Source organism: Podarcis muralis, chromosome 10, assembly GCF_964188315.1.
Source record: "Podarcis muralis chromosome 10, rPodMur119.hap1.1, whole genome shotgun sequence".
Lineage (NCBI taxonomy): Eukaryota > Metazoa > Chordata > Lepidosauria > Squamata > Lacertidae > Podarcis > Podarcis muralis.
In genome coordinates this window covers 59,499,556-59,518,826 of record NC_135664.1, presented here as the reverse complement: position 1 = coordinate 59,518,826, position 19,271 = coordinate 59,499,556, and the positions used below count along the sequence as shown (strand labels likewise).

The 19,271-nt window shown below is 41.1% G+C and overlaps 1 protein-coding gene and 1 long non-coding RNA gene across 18 annotated transcripts in view; one reads left to right on the top strand and one right to left on the bottom strand.

The window, feature by feature from the left end:
* The window catches only part of CACNA1C (calcium voltage-gated channel subunit alpha1 C), a 518,169-nt gene that overhangs the window by 19,295 nt on the left and 479,603 nt on the right, over positions 1–19,271 (bottom strand). For 9 of the 17 annotated variants that reach the window (XM_077935171.1, XM_077935172.1, XM_077935175.1 and 6 more), the window contains 12 exons: positions 18,556–18,647; positions 17,774–17,942; positions 17,148–17,275; positions 14,759–14,855; positions 12,814–12,916; positions 9,300–9,401; positions 8,511–8,638; positions 5,110–5,244; positions 3,552–3,904; positions 2,798–2,830; positions 884–1,015; positions 458–555 (listed from right to left, as the gene is read on the bottom strand). In XM_077935171.1, the coding sequence (XP_077791297.1) occupies positions 458–555; positions 884–1,015; positions 2,798–2,830; positions 3,552–3,904; positions 5,110–5,244; positions 8,511–8,638; positions 9,300–9,401; positions 12,814–12,916; positions 14,759–14,855; positions 17,148–17,275; positions 17,774–17,942; positions 18,556–18,647 (1,570 nt within the window). The remainder of the gene's footprint in view (positions 1–457; positions 556–883; positions 1,016–2,797; positions 2,831–3,551; positions 3,905–5,109; positions 5,245–8,510; positions 8,639–9,299; positions 9,402–12,813; positions 12,917–14,758; positions 14,856–17,147; positions 17,276–17,773; positions 17,943–18,555; positions 18,648–19,271) is intronic. The other 8 variants (XM_077935174.1, XM_077935177.1, XM_077935176.1 and 5 more) reach the window with 1 other exon arrangement.
* Positions 1–19,271, top strand: part of LOC114605886 (uncharacterized) — a 142,619-nt gene that overhangs the window by 21,634 nt on the left and 101,714 nt on the right. The gene's annotated exons all lie outside the window — the stretch shown is intronic.

Sequence of the window (19,271 nt, the reverse complement as noted above, 5' to 3'; positions counted from 1 at the left end):
GGACTGTACTACATCAAAATGCAGGTGGAGGCTGACATAATGTTTGGATGGGGAATCACTGAAGAAAGAAAACATGCTGTCTGATAGAAGGGTTCCAATCTATCTTTCTCCCTAGCGTGCCTAGTTTTACATATGTCAGAATTTTTAAAGGGTATTTTGGGGGGTAGTGAAATATTCTGTCATTGGACTATGTACCTGTTGTATAAGTAGTACAGTTGAGAAAGGTTTACAACCCCATTTGCTATTTGAGAGAATTAGAACTATTCTGCTTTGAAAAAGTTAAAACAGGCAGCCTAACAATTCCCACAGCTGCAGAATATTTTTTTGTAGGTGCCAATGTTTTTCAAATTGGCTGAACCCCAGTACTCCCAACACGCCCATGTAGTAAAAATGCTTGCGGTTAGAAAATCTGAAGAGATATCGTTTCATGTTTGTCATATGAAGCTGGAATTATTACTTAGTGATGAGGAATGCAGGAACCCACTCTTTGGAGAGTATCTAATGTTGTTTTCAGGTGGAGTTAACTGTCTGTGTTCATCATCTTTACATGAGAGCCTGTAATGGAAAAGGACAAGTTAGCTTCAAATGAGGACATGACTCCTATTTGAGGTATGAGTTAGTACAGATTGGAAATATATTGTCCCATCCTGCAACACGTAGGATGATTTGTGCTATTAGGACTGGAAGCTAGGATAAGAGTCTAGGGTCAAACTGCTATGGTTGGATGGAGAAAAATGGCAGTGTAAGTATACTCTTAGCCCCACTCCCTTGCTTGAAATACATGGGAACTCTGGGATTTTTGCTTTATGAGTTTGGAGTTGCAGGACGCCCCCCTCCCATAAACCTAACAACCCCTACTTGGCTGCAATAGCAAAATACTCACATTTCAGTTGGTACCAGCTTTGGTTCACCACAGTACTCAATTTCTTCATTCAGTTGCTCATCATATTTCTCTTCCTCTTGACAAGTCTCCTCCTCACAAACAATAGCCACCTGACTGTCTCTGGAACAGGATCTAATGAATATAAGAGAAATAGAAATAGTGAAGGCAATGTAGAAACACATATTCCTTTTGCATTATTTTATAACATATCCATTCAAAGAAAACACACAAAACATAAATTATGAGAAAAGTGTGATGCAGTCCTTACGTATAGCCCTTAACTTTGTCAGAATTAACATGGAAATTTTGAGATGGGTGAGGGTGGGGACAAAAAGCATGTACTTTAGGCTTCATGTTCTTGATGCTTGTTCATACTTCTGAAATAGAACTTTTGCGTCACTTCCCAAAAGCACGCTAAAGTGATAACTTTTTAAACCACAACTTAGGAACTTAGGAAGTGGTATATAAATAAATATATTAAATAAATAAACTCCAAGATACAACACTGCAATCTTAACTGTAGAAGCTTGGAGAAACAGACCTGAGATACAAACTGATTGATCAAGCAAATGTTTATGTAGCTTATTCAGGACTTATATATGAACATATGACACTTTCCCCTGTTGATGCTATCCTGAGATATAACTGCTGAAGAACTTGCCTATAAAGCAAAGGTAAACTGTAATTGGTGTCCACAACCTATATTGATTACTTAAGCCGTTTCCTATTACTGTTACTTTACATTTATCAGTTATCAGTATTTGGTGGAAAAATAAAATCTTTCTATGTTAATGTGAAATAACAGCATTATTTTGAACTCATCACCACTGAATCAGACTGGACTAACCATTTCATACTTAAAAATGCATTGAAAGAGCAGAAAAAAGACTTGGGGGGACCAGATTATATGGTATGCTGGAGATTCATGATAGGTCTCCCAGTTTTAAAAGAATAAGACCTTAAATGAAGTCACAGGAGACCACAAATTGTTCAGAGCAGTAGTGGGGCAGGAGGGATTTGTAATATTCCTACACTGTTTTGAATGCCCCTCAAACCTACTATTTGCCTTTTGTGGTGTAAAGTATAAGTCACTATTTGTCTCCACAAGGCAAATTACAGCTCTCTCTCTCTCTGGGTGTTATTCTAGCAAACAGCACAGGTGAAAGGTCAAACATTTATTCCAGCTCTGGTGCCACTCTGAATAGATGAGGAGTTCCCCACAACTACTATTCAATATTTTTTAAAAAGGAATTTAATTTGAATTTGCCTGCCTGTGAAATTGGCGAATTCACAGACAGGCTTTGGGAAGCATCACTTGAGCAGCAGAGCCAACTGGAGACTGCCTGCAGTCTCCACTTAGGTTTGCTTCCCAGGGTTAAAAAGGGGACACATCCTCATCCAGCACAGCATTCTGCTGACTGCCACCAGGTGGGCTGATTGAACTGATAATCACCCAATGCCCAGGCCAAAGTCACCTTAGATTTGTAATCAATAAAGTTGTGGCCTGTTTTGATCTAAGAACGTAGTCCTGTGTATGGTATTTCTTTCATGTTCATAAGGCATCAGGCAGCAGATTCACTGTGCTTGAACATACAAGCACATTTCTGTAATTTTTCAAAGAAAGTTGGAAGATCAGTCAGGGCTCTCCCACATAGTTTGTAGTTTGACCTGAGCACGCAGAATTAGTTACAAAATGACTTATAAGTGCTCTGCATAACTCATTCAAATTAATTTATTGTAAGTCTATGCCCTACATTACAACAAATTACGGTAATCATTTATTTGTTCAGTGATGTGATCTCTTGCTCTCTCACTAGGTCTGTCAGTACTGAAAATAAATAGTTTATAATTAAAATCAGTCTATAAAGTAACTTATATCCCAAGTATGTTAAGAGCAGGAAGAGAAAGACCTACCGCCCCAGTGTTTCATAGTAATGTGTCCTAGTTCTTCAGGGAAGTATAGGAAGGAAAAGAAGATCAAATCAGGAATATAGATGGAAAGGAAAAATAAATAAAATATATTTGGATTTCTTTTGGATTTGCAGGAAAAAGTAGAAAAATAGAACAATACTAGTTCTTGCAAAAGCATTTGTCTTGCAAAAGAAACTTGACTGCTCTAGACTTAGTTATATTTATGTAAATGGATGTAAACTCATCTGAAAATCAAAGAATGAGTTATAATATGAATGATAACTACCATTTCTTAAATGCTCTCTAAAATTAACCAAGGACTTTATTGCTAAACACTGAGATTTTAAAAAATATGAGTTTGAAACACATTGCATTTGCCAAAATGTTGCCCAGTGTACTATGACAGGGCTATGTTAGCAACAGGGCTATGTTAGCAAGCTCACTTTCCATCAATTCAAAGCAGAGGTGTCAAATCATCTTTACAGCAGATGCTTAGTTGTTGTACTAATACTTTTCTACTAGACAATAATGTTCATTTCATCTCTATTTGAGAAACACAAACTCTCTCAAGTCTTGTTCCCTATGGTTATTATTTCATTCCCTAGATCATATATTAGGCTGGGACCTGTGTGGCTCTTCATATATATGGATGGCCTACAAATGTGCAAAGAGCAAAGGAGGGGCACGAATGCAAAATATAAATATCCCTATATTTATAGGAAATAATAGAAGTACTGCTACAGTTACTGTTCTTTACCTTCTGCAGCCAAGCTTCCAAGGAACTTCTTGGATCCGTGCAGTGGGTGATAGAGGGGTGCCATGGCCTTCCACAGTACTGACAGTGCTGGGGTAGCTTGGTGGGCTGGGGAAGCGACTCAAGGCAGTGTTGTTGGCATTGTTGATGTTAGCATTGGAGCCGGATGATGAGTAGCTGCTTGGAGTGAAAGTGGAATCCACAAGCTTCTCATGGGATGGGGATTCAGTGTCTCCCTGATTGCTGCTAGATTTATTGATGTGCAAAGGGCGCTGAGTGGTGAATGTCTGAGGGAATGAACTTCTGCCATCACTTTGGTAGTAACTGACATGATTTCCAAACAAGCCACCTGCTCTCTGTGAACAAAATCAAAAACATATTCTTAGTGAGTGGGTCAAATAGACACTTCCAATGTATTTATTTTATGCATGCATGCAGTATTGTTTGAAATGAGGCATGGTCATTATTTTCACCAATATTTCAAGCAGGACATGAAGGGAACCACTCTCCCATTTATGATTCTCAGCAGCTGGTGTTCAGAGGCATACTGCCCCTGGCAGTGGAGGTCGAACATAAGCTCTCATGGCTAATAGCTATTGATAGCTTAATTCTCCATGAATTTGTTTAATCCCATTTTAAGGCTGTCCCAAGATGCACCACAAAGCCCTGACCTACTTCTGGAACATCCAAATGGCTCGTGCTGTTGACATGCTATCCTCCCAAAAGAGCAGAGCTAGTCATCAATCCAGGTGCTTTTTAACAGCCACTGAGTAGACTTCCTTCACTGATATACCTCCTGAAGCATAACTATATCAGGGCACATCCTCTTCAGGGCAGTGGCAACTTGTGCAGGCTTTATAGGGTCCCTAAGGCCATTTACATTAAGCAAGACAAATTTTAAACCTCCATAATTAACTGCCATCTAAGGAGAGAAGTAAATGAGGTTTCATCTTGTTGACACCAATCTAGGGAGAGAGAGAAGTGCAGACAAGCTGCTCCTTAAAGGTAAAGGTACCCCTGCCCATCAGGGCCAGTTGTGACTGACTCTAGGGTTGCGCGCTCATCTCGCTCAAAAGGCCGGGAGCCGGCGCTTGTCCGCAGACAGCTTCTGGGTCACGTGGCCAGCGTGACTAAGCCGCAGCTGGCGAACCAGCGCAGCACACGGAAACGCCGTTTACCTTCCCGCTGGATAGCGGCCCCTATTTATCTACTTGCACTTTTTGGGGTGCTTTCGAACTGCTAGGTTGGCAGGAGCTGGGACCGAACGACGGGAGCTCACCCTGCCGCGGGGATTCGAACCGCCGACCTTTCGATCGGCAGGTCCTAGGCTCTGTGGTTTAACCCACAGCGCCACCCGCGTCCCCCAGCTGCTCCCTAGTACATTGTTAAACCTAAAGAAGCAATCCACCCCCCAAACAACCAACCTTAATTATTGATCTGACAGAATCAGGGGACATTGCTTCTTGTTGGATATAACAGATTTATTTGATTTTTGTGATTTGATATGTTAGAATATGATCTAATTCCATAGGCCAATGGAGGTTTTTAGAAAAGTACTTACTCTGAAAATATCATCTTCAGAGGCAGCAGAAACAGCTTCTTTCATGGCCTTGTCTAATTCTTCTTCAGCTGTTAAGTCTCCAGAGATTGCCCGTCGAATTTCTGGTCCAATATCATGTAATGTGCGCAAACCAGCCTGTAAAATAGTATAATTTAGCACATCAGTAGGTTAGAGAAAAAATAGTGAAACTTACTTGGAACTGGGCACCTAAGAGCTACTGTGCCTCAATGAAATGGGATGTTGTGGTGGTGGGGTGACCAGCCTCATATAGCCAATGGACTTACCGCATTTTTCGCCCTATAGGACGCACTTTTTCCCCTCCAAAAATGAAGGGGAAATGTGTGTGCATCCTATGGGGTGAATGCAGGCTTTCGCTGAAGCCTGGAGAGCAAGAGGGGTCGGTGCGCACCGACCCCTCTCGCTCTCCAGACTTCGCACAGCTCTCCACAAGGCACGGGAGCCCGGCCTGGGGGAAAATAAATTTCCCCCCCTTTATTTCCCCCCCAAAAAACTAGGTGCGCCTTATGGGACAGTGCGTCCTATAGGGCGAAAAATGCGGTTAGTCTAATTAATGCGTGAAGGAGTCAATGTCATAGAGTAAGCTGTCCTGTCAGGCTTAGCTATGTCACTTCCCCTTACCTTAGGAGGAAATAAGCCTATTCTAGCTCAGAAACTCAGCAGGTTTGAGCTGGTAGCTCCAGCTCAGCTGCATGTCTCTCACCAGCTACTCTTGAGGTCCTATACCAAAAATCTATATAAAAAATCCAATATGGAACTTGAATTTTAACCTAGTTATTTCTCCTTAGTAAGTAAGACATGTGGAGAAAAGCTCTGCTCTCTTGCCCTACATTTTGCTTGAATGAACCAGGCATAACCACCTACCAGTACAAAAGCACACACCAAGTTCAGTCTGGCAACAACATCAAGAAATATCAGTTCCTCAGATAGGCACTTCCCCATATTCCCAGGAGATGACTACCATCTCCCCCAACTTCCCTAAAGGTGTTTGCAGATGTGACCTGTGCTCTGGCTAAAAAAGTGCTAGCTGTCACTCAACCCAATATGGAAAGGAAAACCTTAAAACATGGACTGTGCCCATGCAGGTTTTGGCCATTTATATCGGGATCCTTCACATCAGGGTCTCTTGTCCCTCATTGACCATCATAACACTCTGCAGCTGGCATCTACACTGCATTGTTCACTAGAACAGAAGCCTTTTTTGTAAGTCACATAATTAGGTTAGATAGCTTTGAACCAACAAGTTCCTGTTATTTTAAATATTCTGCTTTATCTGTTTTCCCTCTTCCTTCTTTGTTATTCTTAACTAGCGGTTGCGTCCTTGCTTGCTCCACTTGCCAACCCCACTGCCACTTCCTCCACATTATACCCCTACAGGATCCCCTTCCCACCCCATGCAACTACAAGTAGCAACCATTTTGTGTGAGTGATTCACTCCTGGAGGATGAGGAGGATGAAGGAGGTTACCATGGTCATGGTCTGTGCAAGCAGTGTGGACAAGCAGAGGAGGGAAGGGAAAGGAGAGGGAGGGAAATGGGTGCAAAGCGAGGGTACAGAATGGAAGACAAAATTATATTCTGTTATATTATAATTATATTCGCTTCTCGGCCTTTTGGCTAAGATCAAGTGTGTAGTATATTCTGTTAGTGAGGAATTATCTGCTGGAGAATAAGTTGGATACTGAGTCCGCATCTCTTTTGTCATGGTTATGCAGATGCTGGCGCCCACTCACAGAAGTTCCTCATTGCCTACCCAGAGGAGAAATGCCTGTCTTTTGCCATGCTAAGGCTTGCTCCCATCCTGCTTTTCAAAAGGAAGAGGCAGGGCTGTAGAATTTATTGGATCAACATTTCAATTCATGCTTAGCCATTTCTATATATAATAGATTTGTGCATTATGTAGTTTGGAAGAAACAGAAACCCAAGTTTGAGTTCTTAATCTGGCAGCAAGGGCCAGGACAGTGTCCCTTTAGAAGCAATTTATCTGACCTCCCAGATTTCACTTACCTGGGACTTATAGCGGTTAATAGGGAGTGTGGTGGCAGCAACCAGACAGTTGGGGATGCAACTGGCATACATTGCAAAGCTGTTGTGCAAGGAAGGGCATAAGTAGCCTCTTCTCGCCTCTCCATTGCTAGAAGCTAGTTTCAGTTTTCACTTTTAAGCAAAAACTGGCAAACTACATGACTGCAGAAGCTTATTCTAATATTGGAGTAGATAAAGGTAAAAAAGGTAAAAGACCTCTGGATAGTTAAGTCCAGTCAAAGGCGACTATGGGGTGCGGTGCTCATCTCGCTTTTCAGGCTGAGGGAGCCAGCATTTGCTTTTCAGGTCATGTGGCCAGCATGACTAAATCGCTACTGGTGCATGGAGGAATGTGACAAGTGCCAGAGCACACAGAACACCATTTACTTTCCCACTGCAGCGGTACCTATTTATCTACTTGCACTGGTATGCTTTCAAACTGCTAGGTTGGCAGAAGCTGGGACAAAGCAACAGGAGCTCACCCCATTGTGTGGATTTGAACTGCAGTGGCGTCGCAATGGGGGGGCAGTGTGCCTTGGGTGCCATGTCGGGGGGGGGGGTGACAAGAAGGCACCCCGCGGGGGCTCAAGCAGCCATCGCGCCACCGCATGTGGAGGATCCTCCATTCACGGCTGCAAGCAGAGGATCCTGGAGCTTGCAGCAAACCACTATGTACAGTGCATGTGTGGTGCCACATGCATGCGCTGTATGTAACGCCGCCGCACAAGCACTGTACATAGTGGTTTGCCGCCGGCGCTGCATGGACGGCGGGTGGGATCCTTCCATCGCCACTACCGCCACGAATGGAGGATTCTCCATTTGCAGCTGCAGCTGCAAGCAGAGGATCCCGGCACCGTCCATACGGCGCTGGAGCACTGCCACCAGCAACCCACTATGTACGGCGTATGTAGCAACGCCACACATGCACCGCACATAGCGGTTTGCCGCCCCAGGTGTCATGACACCTTTGTTCGCCCCTGTCGAACTGCCGACCTTCTGATCGGCAAGCCCAAGAGGCTCAGTGGTTTAGATAAATGGGAGTGTCTATTAAGGTATCATAGAAATGAAAAGCCTGTGAAAAATCAAAGCTTGTTCTGCAGGAGCTGAGCACAATCAATAAAAAGTACACAAAAGGATACCTGGTATAGCCATGTCTTGGAGGGGCATAAAGCTGGCATTCAATGGGGTTTTAGTCAGAATACATTTAAAATTAGGTCTGGGACTCATCAAATAGGATGTTGTACCTCCCCAATGTTCCCACAGTTTGAGATTCGTTGGTTTATATCTTTGGTGGAAAGACTATGGAAATGGTGGATGTGGTGGATCAGTAGCATAATATTAAGCAATATCTTTTCTTACCTGGAGGGAAAGAGCATTCCTCTGTGAAGGTTTGCCAACAAGGCCCTGTTCTTTGCGTTTCTTGAATTTTCGGAAATACTCTTGAATCAGGAATGTAGCATAAAACTTTCCAACTGTTACCTCATCATCTAAGTTTAAAAGCATAGAAGAAGCTGAAAACAATTATATTTATTTGTTGATTTCTCATTCACCAGGGCATAGTTATTTACTGGTGGTAACGTCCAGCCAGGCAAGTAGTTATTCTCATATACTGTAAAGAGAAGCTAGGCTTCTCTTTTCCAAGTAATTACAGAGCATGTTACAGAGTATTAAAAAAATATATTTTATTGTTCCATGTTTAACATGTAAGCAGAATAGAAAGAGGAACAAATAATGGTAGGTAGAAAGGGAGATTGTATACATATCAGTGTACTTATTTAAGTGTATAACTGATAACAATAGGGAGTAGCTTTTCATATATCTTATCCTAAAATGCACATCAGAGTTTGTCATGTGTATCTAAATGCCTTACATAGTGTTCTTCTTTTGTTTCCAAAAGTAGTAAGAAAAATACATTTTTTCAATAAAGTTGTCTATATCTGTTTGGCTGCTCTCAACTGTTTTGTAATTTTTTCTGTTAATGCAGATTTCTACTCACTAATACTCATGTACCAGAGGTTCAGCTTGTCATTTCCCGTTCTTGGCTATTACAGTACTTGTCTAGCCATCGCCATCATAAATAATATTTCTTTGCATGGAAAAATATTGCTTTGTCCTTCAGTATTAAATACAGAAAAAAGGTGTGCTCACCACCTGCTGGGGGTACAACCTGATCCAACAGCTTCATGCTGGTGCGCTTCCAAATCTTTTTAATTATTGCACGCAGCTCTTCATTTGCTTGCTCCAAGTTACCTGCCAGAAGAAACAGTAGCCCGAGAAGTAATTTTAAGACAAGTCTCTCAGAAACATCTTTGATTCTAGCAAACACAATTAAGCCTGTACAAAAATTTGAAGGGAAAAAACCTTTTTGCTGGCTTTTATTACCTGCATAGCATGGTGTGAGAAACTGCATGTGGATAAAGCAGAAGGGCATGCATTTTATTTATTTATTTTTTGGTGAATATACAAGATGTACATAATAATATAGTGGTACCTCTGGTTACGTACTTAATTTGTTCCAGAGGTCCGTTCTTAACCTGAAGCACCACTTTAGCTAATGGGGCCTCCTGCTGCCGCCGCGCTGCTGGAGCACGATTTCTGTTCTCATCCTGAAGCAAAGTTCTTAACCCGAGGTAATATTTCTAGGTTAGCGGAGTCTGTAACCTGAAGTGTATGTAACCTGAAGCGTATGTAACCCGAGATACCACTGTATATGCAGTTATGTAACCATATATTGCAAAGCTTGCAGTATTAATTGCAAAAGCAAAGTTCACAGAACACAAGCACTGTTGCTTAAATCCACCTTAAAACATGGTAAAGAAACTCTATTTATCAATAAATACACATTTTGCTGTCTCCCTTCTCTAATTGTTATCATATTAGTCAGTTTGACTGAGTAAGCCATATCTGATACCTTCAGACACCGCTAATCAATGAAAGCAGGGTTGTCTTTTTCTACTGCTGCTATTGAAAGGTGAGTTACCATTTTCACATTTTCACCTAGCATTTTGTAAATCCAAACAGAATAAATAACAGGTCAAATGGAAGGTCAGTACGTATGATTTTATTGATTTCTACCATAACAGAGTCCAAACCGCTTAATGTTAGGGGAGGACAAAAAAAGATGATACAGGCAACACACTCGTGTGAGTTCAAGTCACATGTGACTGCACACACACACAGTTTTTGGCATCGAAAGGGGGCGGAACAGGCTGGAATGTGGTGGGGGCAGAATGCAGCAGGGAAATCCCCACTTGCGTACATCCTAGTAAGGAACCCCCAACTCCTTTCTTCAGATTGGGGATAGATTTGACTGAAATGGTGTAGCATTAAATACTACCTACTCACTGGACCATAAAGAAGGCTGATCGCCGAAGAATTTATGATTTTGAATTATGGTGCTGGAGGAGACTCTTGAGAGTCCCATGGATTGCAGGAAGATCAAACCTATCCATTCTTAAGGAAATCAGCCCTGAGTGCTCACTGGAAGGACAGATCCTGAAGCTGAGGCTCCAAGACTTTGGCCACCTCATGAGAAGAGAAGACTCCCTGGAAAAGACCCTGATGTTGGGAAAGATGGAGGGCACAAGGAGAAGGGGACGACAGAGGACAAGATGTTTGGACAGTGTTCTCGAAGCTACCAGCATGAGTTTGACCAAACTGCGGGAGACAGTGGAAGACAGGAGTGCCTGGCATGCTCTGGTCCATGGGGTCACGAAGAGTCAGACACGACAAACGACTAAACAACAACTCACTGACTTACAAATGTTCTCCCTTCTGGTTATGCACAGAGCAGATTTTGGGATCTGCACTCATAAAAAAATCCTAAAACTTCTGTGAGATTATCTTTTCAAAATTACAAATTACTACAGCCACCCAACACTGCTGTGAGCTTGTGCATTTTACCATAAAAAAATACTTTTGAGGAAACAATACATATGTGCTAAGGATTACTTCTCTCTCATTTCCCAGAAACTGAGAGAGGAGTATTCCTTAGCACATATGTATTGTTTCCTCAAAAGTATTTGTTTTTCTGGGAAATGATTTATAATGAATTGAAAAAAAAATATCAAAATGTCTTTTGTTAAAAAAAACCAGAAGCTTTCTTAATAGGATTAATAGGGGCTGAACTACCCAAAGAACAGAAGAGGATATTTATGTACGCCACAACAGCAACCCAGATCCTGTTAGCTCAAAGATGGAAGGAAGAAATGATACCAACAAAAGAAGAATGGCAAATCAAACTTATGGACTATGCAGAGATGGCAAAACTGACAGCAAAGCTCAGAGACCATGATAATGAGAATTTTAAAAAAGAGTGGGAAACATTTATTGTATATGTGCAAAAATATTATAAACAAGCTGAAACATTAACAGGCTTCAACTAAATTCTTGCAATTTTACCAGAAATTTGGATAATTAAGGATATAATAATGGGTTAAGCATAGATATGGAAATGCAGAAGAATTTGGTATATATAAAGAACCAGAAGTGGAAATGGAGGGAAGTAGCGAGATTTTAAGAATCTCGCAAGAGATAGTGTTGAAAGGATAAATGTATATATGGTGAAAGGGAGGAAAACCTGTTTTTGATGTTATTTGTGGAATTATCACTTATTGTGGAAAGAAGAAATCAATAAAAATTTATTTACACCCCCCCCCAAAAAAAAGGTTGTGTGAAGACAATCTAGGGATTCTTAGAGTGAGAAATACAGGGGAAATAACCCTAGAAATAATACACCCCCGTATAATGATAAAGCCAGGTCTAACATAGTTATAATGTTGAATACAGATACATCCAGGAAGAAAAACTGTAGTGCAAATAAAGACTCCATTCAGCGGGAGGAAGTTTCAAGAGCAGCAAAAACACTAGCAATTAGGGTCAACTTGACCCTTTTCAAGTAAAACTCAAGACTACTATTAACACATTTGTATAATGTGATTCTTATATAGCTAGAGATTTAAGGCTTTCATGTAACAACAATTGTAGCTATGGATGAACTTTAAATAGATCTAGATTGATGATAATAATACTTTATTATTTGTACCCCGCCCATCTGACTGGGTTGCCACAGCCACTCTGGGCAGCTTCCAGCAAATATAAAACCATAATAAAACATTATCACAGTCATAATGAAGTATGATGAATTAACTGTGTACTCAGTTCTAGTTATCTGTATTATGAACTTAGCTTTACTACATCACTATATTAATCCTGAAAGTTAGTTGACAGCCACTTTGTAAATGTTAATTTGAACAGGGTAAAAGCAAAGTCATATTTGTCACATTTGACCCATGTATTCTGACATACTGACATGGATGTGCGAACAGCCTTCAGAAAAGTCATATATCTCTGCCAGCCACAAAAGAATAGTGTTATAATAAGGTAATTTTGTACATGACTGCACACCTGCCTAAACTGAAGAATTAATTAATTTGTTATGAATTAAATTATAAGTCATTATAGGGGGGAAAAGCATACCTTAAAAAATGTGACTAAACTGCTTACCCCAGTCACTAGATGTCTGTCTAAATATAAATGGCACTTTGGTCTGTATTTGTCTTTAGTCCTGACTCCCGGTTCCTGACTCACTCCAAACTGCTGCTGTCCATGGCCCAGCCTTGATAGTATCCCACACAATCATACTGCACCTTAAGGGTCTTACCTTCTGTTTTGATCCTCAGTGCTGTTCTGACCAGTGCAAACAAAGTTGCATTAAACATGACAGTCCCATCACTATTTAGTGGCATATTCATGGACACAAGGCGCTATGAGGATTGAAAAAATAGAGAAAATATTATGCTGAATGAACTATATTTATTCATATGCTTTTCTCTTATCAGGTTCAAGATTAACTCAAATACTGCTAATACCCCTCACCCCCAGGTTCTTTCTTTTTTGACTTTTGAATCTTCCTGGACAAACCTGGTATATTGCATCCAGAAGTTTTCATGGAAAATGCTGCATTGTTGTCCAGCTACCAACAGACTAAATCAGAAGTTATCAAACTTTCTATTCCAGGGTTCATGTGAGAGGGCTGTAAATTACTGAGGCTTACCAGTCATTAAAGGATGGAGGAGGCAGAGTTTGACAAGGGAGATATGTCTCGGTTAATTCTTCTCAACCTCTCAGCAGCTTTCGATACCATTGACCATGGTATCCTTCTGGAGCGACTGTCTGAACTGGGGGAGGGGTGTGTGGCACTGCTTTGCAGTGATTCCAGTCCTACCTGGGTGGTCATTCCCAGAGGGTATTGCTTGGGGAATGCTTTTCAGCCCTGTGGAACCTTCAATGTGGGGTTCCACAGGGCTCGGTCCTTACATGCCGCAGTCACCTCTCTCATCTTGCTCTCTGGCACATTCTCACACCCACATGGGCCTGTGCAGACACATGCAGGCAGCTGCTGAAGCTGACAGTAGTCCAACCAAAAAGTCTAGACAGGAGATGGCTGCAGCACTGAGGTCTACCTACAATTGGGCTCAGGGTTTGGGATTTATTTATTTACTACATTTATTTGCAATCTGAAAAATATGATACCAAAGGAAAGGGGTTGGAGGAGGAAAAAGATAAAGGTTGGTGTCCTTTATATTTCTGAAGGAGTGCCTCCTCCCATATCAACCTTTCTGTGTATTAAGATCATCAGAGGAGGCCTTCTCTGTGTACTACCTTTAGGAGAAATACATTACAGTATATATGTTCAAAACAGTGCCTTCTCTGTATTGGAACCCCCATTCCCCAAGGAAGGCATTTTAAATTGCTGTGGATTTTAATTTTTTATATACACTGCCCTGATACACATTTTTGGACAAAGGTGTGATATACCGTATTGGCCCGAATATAAGCTGCACATTTAAAATTGGAGGGAGAAAAAGAAAAAATACCCAAATATAAGCCGCTCCATTCCTCGCTGCTCCTGGCTGCATACTGGGAGTGGGGGAGCCGCGCTCTCTCCCTTCCCGGCCTTGGGAAGCTTTTAATGTTTGATGTATTTTAATATTTTTTGGGAAGCCGGCAAGAGTGGCTGGGGAGGCCCAGCCAGATGGGTGGGGAATAAATAATAAAATTATTATTATTATTATTATTATTATTAGGCGGGTGCCACTTTGCTGTGCTCCTGGCACTGTTTGCCCCACACTCCTGGTTGCATACCATAAGGTTGCGAATATAAGTGTAACTTTTCACAGTCAGAGTTTGGCGAAAAAGTGAGGCTTATATTCAGGCCAATACGAGATATATTCTTAAAGCAAATCGACATCAGTTCACATTCCCTCCCCATAGTGGGTAGGTCTGATCAGAACACAGCAGCTAAGGGACATGTTGACATTAAATTGGAGAGGCAACATTATCCAAGTTTTGCCACACCAGTTGCTACGAGAGCCATAGAATGCTTAGTAGGGACTAATGTCTGGATCTAGTGAGAGGTCTCAAACAAACAGGGCTTTTTTTCATCCGGAACTCAGTTCCAGCACCTATCAGATGGGTGCCATTGCCATAATAAGAGAACAAGGGAGGTGAGTTCCGGCACCTCTTTTTCTAGAAAAACAGCACTGCAAACAAAGATTAGATTCTGCTAATGTGATCGCCTTTGTAAAAAGAAAGAAGTGTCATACCTTGCAAGCTACCCGGTGAGGACAGAGTTTCCCAAAACCCAGTGGAGGCTGTATCCGACGGAGCAGTGTCACCACATCTAGGTGTTTGATACGTCCCCTATAGGAGAAAGTGCAAAAGGGACGTGTCACTTAGTTAGGAATACAGGACCAGATTTAACTAACTCATTGTGCTAGTGAGAATCAGTGCAAGGACTCCTGCTAGTGCAGTGGGGCTTTTCTCATCTTCTTGCCCCTGCACCTTCCCCTCATCTCCTCTAAGAGAGTTGAGAGAACCCCCAAAATAGCATGCAGGGGAAGGATTGGAGAAATTGTTGTGTCTGGCAGTCAGAAATGCATGTGCAGATGGAACAATCATCATAACATGACACTGAATTCCACCTACACTATATGAGTTTATCTGAGTCAAATACAATCCTGTGAGCCTGAGTGCCTTCATTGCTAAGGGCCCAAGTTGCATGCCAGTTCCCTACTACTGGTTTTTTATTAACCCAGACAATTTTTTAAAAAAGTATCTCAAATATGCTGTGCATTCTGTGTTGGGAATGAAATACTAAATCTGAGAATTGTTCATCTTGAGTTTTGAGAAGTTCATATTGAAGAATTGGGATCTCAGGCTCTCTGGCCTATTGCTTTGCCTTCCTGTATCACCTTATATTTTCAGGATATTTTCCAACTCTTTCTGTATGTGTATAGCAAATTCTGTTGTTATTTTTATTCTGGAGCTAGTGCAAGCTGTAACAATTGAATTCTATGCTGTGTCTGTTGCAAATGAAGCAGTTACAGGCTTTGATTTAGGGCCTATACCTTATGACGTTAGTTTTAACAAAAACCAGGGCATTGCAACTAACTCTTGCTTTTAAGTTGCAGTGATGCAAAACACATACAATAATATGGGTTTTTATTGAATTGGTAGGATTTTACAACAAAACGTACTTAAATCAGTTATCTCTTAATTCAGAAAAACCAATGATTTGTGCATCTGCCTCTTTCTAAGACTATAGCAGTGTAGTATACTCCCTCTGATTTTCTAAGGGACTTTATCCCATGATGTAGCAGCATGCACTGTGACACTGAAAATAAACCTGCTTTCCTAGTCTAGTGAAACTAGGACTATAAATTTACTCCTGAAAAACTCACTTTCTCTAATTCAATAAAAGCCTCTATGGTGAGGGATGGGCAATGTTGTGCCTTCCAAGTGTTGGTGATTCCAACTCACATCAGCCCAGCCAGCAAGGCCAATGGTCAGAGATGATGGGAGTTGGAGTTCAGCAACATCTGGAAGGCACCACATTGGCTACCCCTGCTCTACAGAATATCCTTTATAAAGGAATAATGCATTTCAGGTTCTGAACACATTTAGTAAGAAAAACAAAAGAGAAGTTAACTAACACTAGAATGCAACTGTGCAAATATATGCAATTATGAGTAAAGACTTCCACCTGCATTCTGTATTCTTAAATAATCTGGCTATGTTTTGCTTATGCACTGTAAAGGATAAAGGTAAAGGACCCCTGGACGGTTAAGTCCAGTCAAAGGCAACTATGGGGTTGTGCCACTCATCTCGATTCAGGCCAAGGGAGCCGGCGTTGGTCCACAGACAGCTTTCCAGGTCATGTGGCCAGCATCACTAAACTGCTTCTGGCACTACGGGACACCGTGACGGAAACCAGAGCGCACAGAAATGCCGTTTACCTTCCCGCCGCAGCGGTACCTATTTATCTACTTGCATTGGCATGCTTTTGAACTGCTAGGTTGGCAGGAGCTGGGACAGAGCAACGGGAGCTCACTCTGTTGCAGGGATTCAAACTGCCAACCTTCTGATCAGCAAGCCCAAGAGGCTCAGTGGTTTAGACGACAGCACCACCCACGTATGCGCTGTAAAAGCACTTCTGATAGGTATACCTTCCTTATAACTGCTCTGTGGTGTTGGATATAGAGGTTGACACTTTGGTCCAGATCTTTTGGGTTTTGAGTCCTCATGGTCCTAAATTCAGCTAAAAATAGTGGTCTTTTGTAAAACCTTTTTTTAAATTCTCAAAACAAAAGGATGTTATTCAGCTAAAGTTTCTTCTCTCTAGAGCATTCTCCAAAATTACTTATGCTGCATTCTGGTCAACAATTTATTTTAAGTAAACAACTCTGTCTCTCCTACCTGCAATAGGGAGGATAATAATACAACTCATTTTACTGAGCTATTATAAGAACAACAATTAGATAATGCATGTGAAGCACTTTCAACACTTGAAAATGCTTTACAACAGTGTTGTTGTTGTTACTTTTAGCTATGCCACAACTATGGTTTTAGAATAATAAATTCAGTGGTGAATAGACAGAAGTTAAGGCAACTATTCTCCTAAAAATGTATCTGGAACATGGTCCTGGGACTTACTTGGCTTCAGGATCATATTCAGCCCAGATCCGTTTAAACTCATCCAGATGATGAGGACCCAGAATAGACCAATCCCGTGTTAAGTAATCAAAATTATCCATGATAACAGCTACAAAAAGGTTAATGATCTGCAAGGAAGATCAGAAACAACAATAATAGTCAGTATTTCATGCTAGAACATCCACAATTCAAGTTCCTTTCCATGCACAATTCAGAATTTGAGTTTTTGAAGAAGAAAACTCTGTAAAACATTTAACTGAAAAGGAACCTAGACTTCATTGCTTTGTTTTGAAAAGGAACAAGTAGTAGGAGATGGAAAAGGCACCACTAGCTTGATCGAGTTTAAGGCAGCATCCTATGTATATAATCTATTATATAGTTACAAACCTGCATACTCTGTTTAATACAACAAATACTAGTATGGATAAAATAAAGTAAAATAAAGTGGTAAGCAAGCAAAATTAAAGACCAAGTAATTTAAAAGAGAGATAAATGGTCTATGCAGACCCAGTAGGTAAGAATGACTGACATATTTTGTAGTCTGTCACGCAAAATTTTGCATCCTATGTTTCCAAGTTAAGTGCACGTTAATCACCAACACTCATAAGCTGCTGACATATACTTACTAGGAAGGCACACAGCATGTAGAAACTGATGAAATAAAAGATAGCAAAGCTGCTCCCACAGGAATGTTCACCTTCAGTAGAGTTGTTTGATTCCAAGGATTCAGGGTCACACTTCTTATCTGGGAGGCATGCCAGCATGATTTCCTGCCAAGCTTCGCCAGTAGCACATCTATTGAAAAGGGGTTTATGGGAAGAAGGTAATTCGTCTTTATCACTGAATAATCTAGAGCAGAGCTTTCCAAAGTTTTCATGTTGGTGACTCACTTTTTAAGATATGCATCATTTTGTGACACAATAATTCAGTTTTACTAGCAAACTGGAGGTTAACCTAACCCCTTTCCAGCCCCGGGAGGAGCACAGGGAGTATTCACGCGACACACCTACACACTGCGGATGACACACTATCATGTCACAACACACAGTTTGGAAAGCTCTGATCTAGAGATTAAAGGCTCAGCTAGTCATGTCATGTCTGCTCCACCACCTAATGGGAACTAACTATCCTGCAGCACAGTGTAACTCATGGTTCAAAAGCAGCCACAATGTTTGCAATATTGGACTGTCAACCTATTCTTCAGTTAGCTAGTCATGGCAAAGAACTTTGAGCAGATGCATTTTAGGAGATTTTGGATGTATCAGATCTTAACAATCATTGGACATTTATTGTTGGGCAGGGTATCAAATTGATTGGATCACAGCCCAAGTGTAAGGTGGCTTCTCTTAGACACAGTGCTAACTTCTCCATGATATAGTTGAACCAGGGAAACAAGTGTGAAACCCACCTGAAAAGCAGTAGTACTGCCTGGGGGAAGGTCTGAAAGTTGTTGTTCCGGTTTATGTCTGTGGTATCATTCAGGGCAATTTTACCAAACACCTAGTAGAAAAAAGGAGCTTGTAAGATTATATATACTTCATGCTAGCTATCACATTAATATTCTTATTTATTTTAATTAATTAATTAATTAATTAATTAATTAAAATATGGATGCACCCTCCACATTTCAAACTCATTTGTTTCACATCTTTCCCCAGCAGTGTGAGAAACTAAGATAGATAGATAATTTATTACGGTCGGAGACCAGTTTATAAAACATACTTGGGGCTACAATCCCAGAAGGAAAACAAATATTTTAAACAATGTACAACAATAAACTTAAAATTTATAAATGCGATAAGCGTATAGACATTTAAAACTTTAAGATAAGCTACCGCAGAGAGATGACCCAGAGTCACCCATGGAATCGAGTTTGGGGATTTTCTTAACAAACTAGTTTGGGTTGGGGGATAGTCTATGCCTACAGATCTGTAAACAGAATCTCGCAACCATCCGGGTCATCTTATGATCTGACAGGAAAAGGTCAAATTTTTGCTTTTCCGGGAGGTCAGCGAGCCTCACCAGCAGGGGCTCAATGGTCTCACTACGTGCCTCTTCATAAAAGGGACATCTAAAGAACAAGTGCTCTGGGCTTCCTATATCCCCACATGAACAGGCACAAAG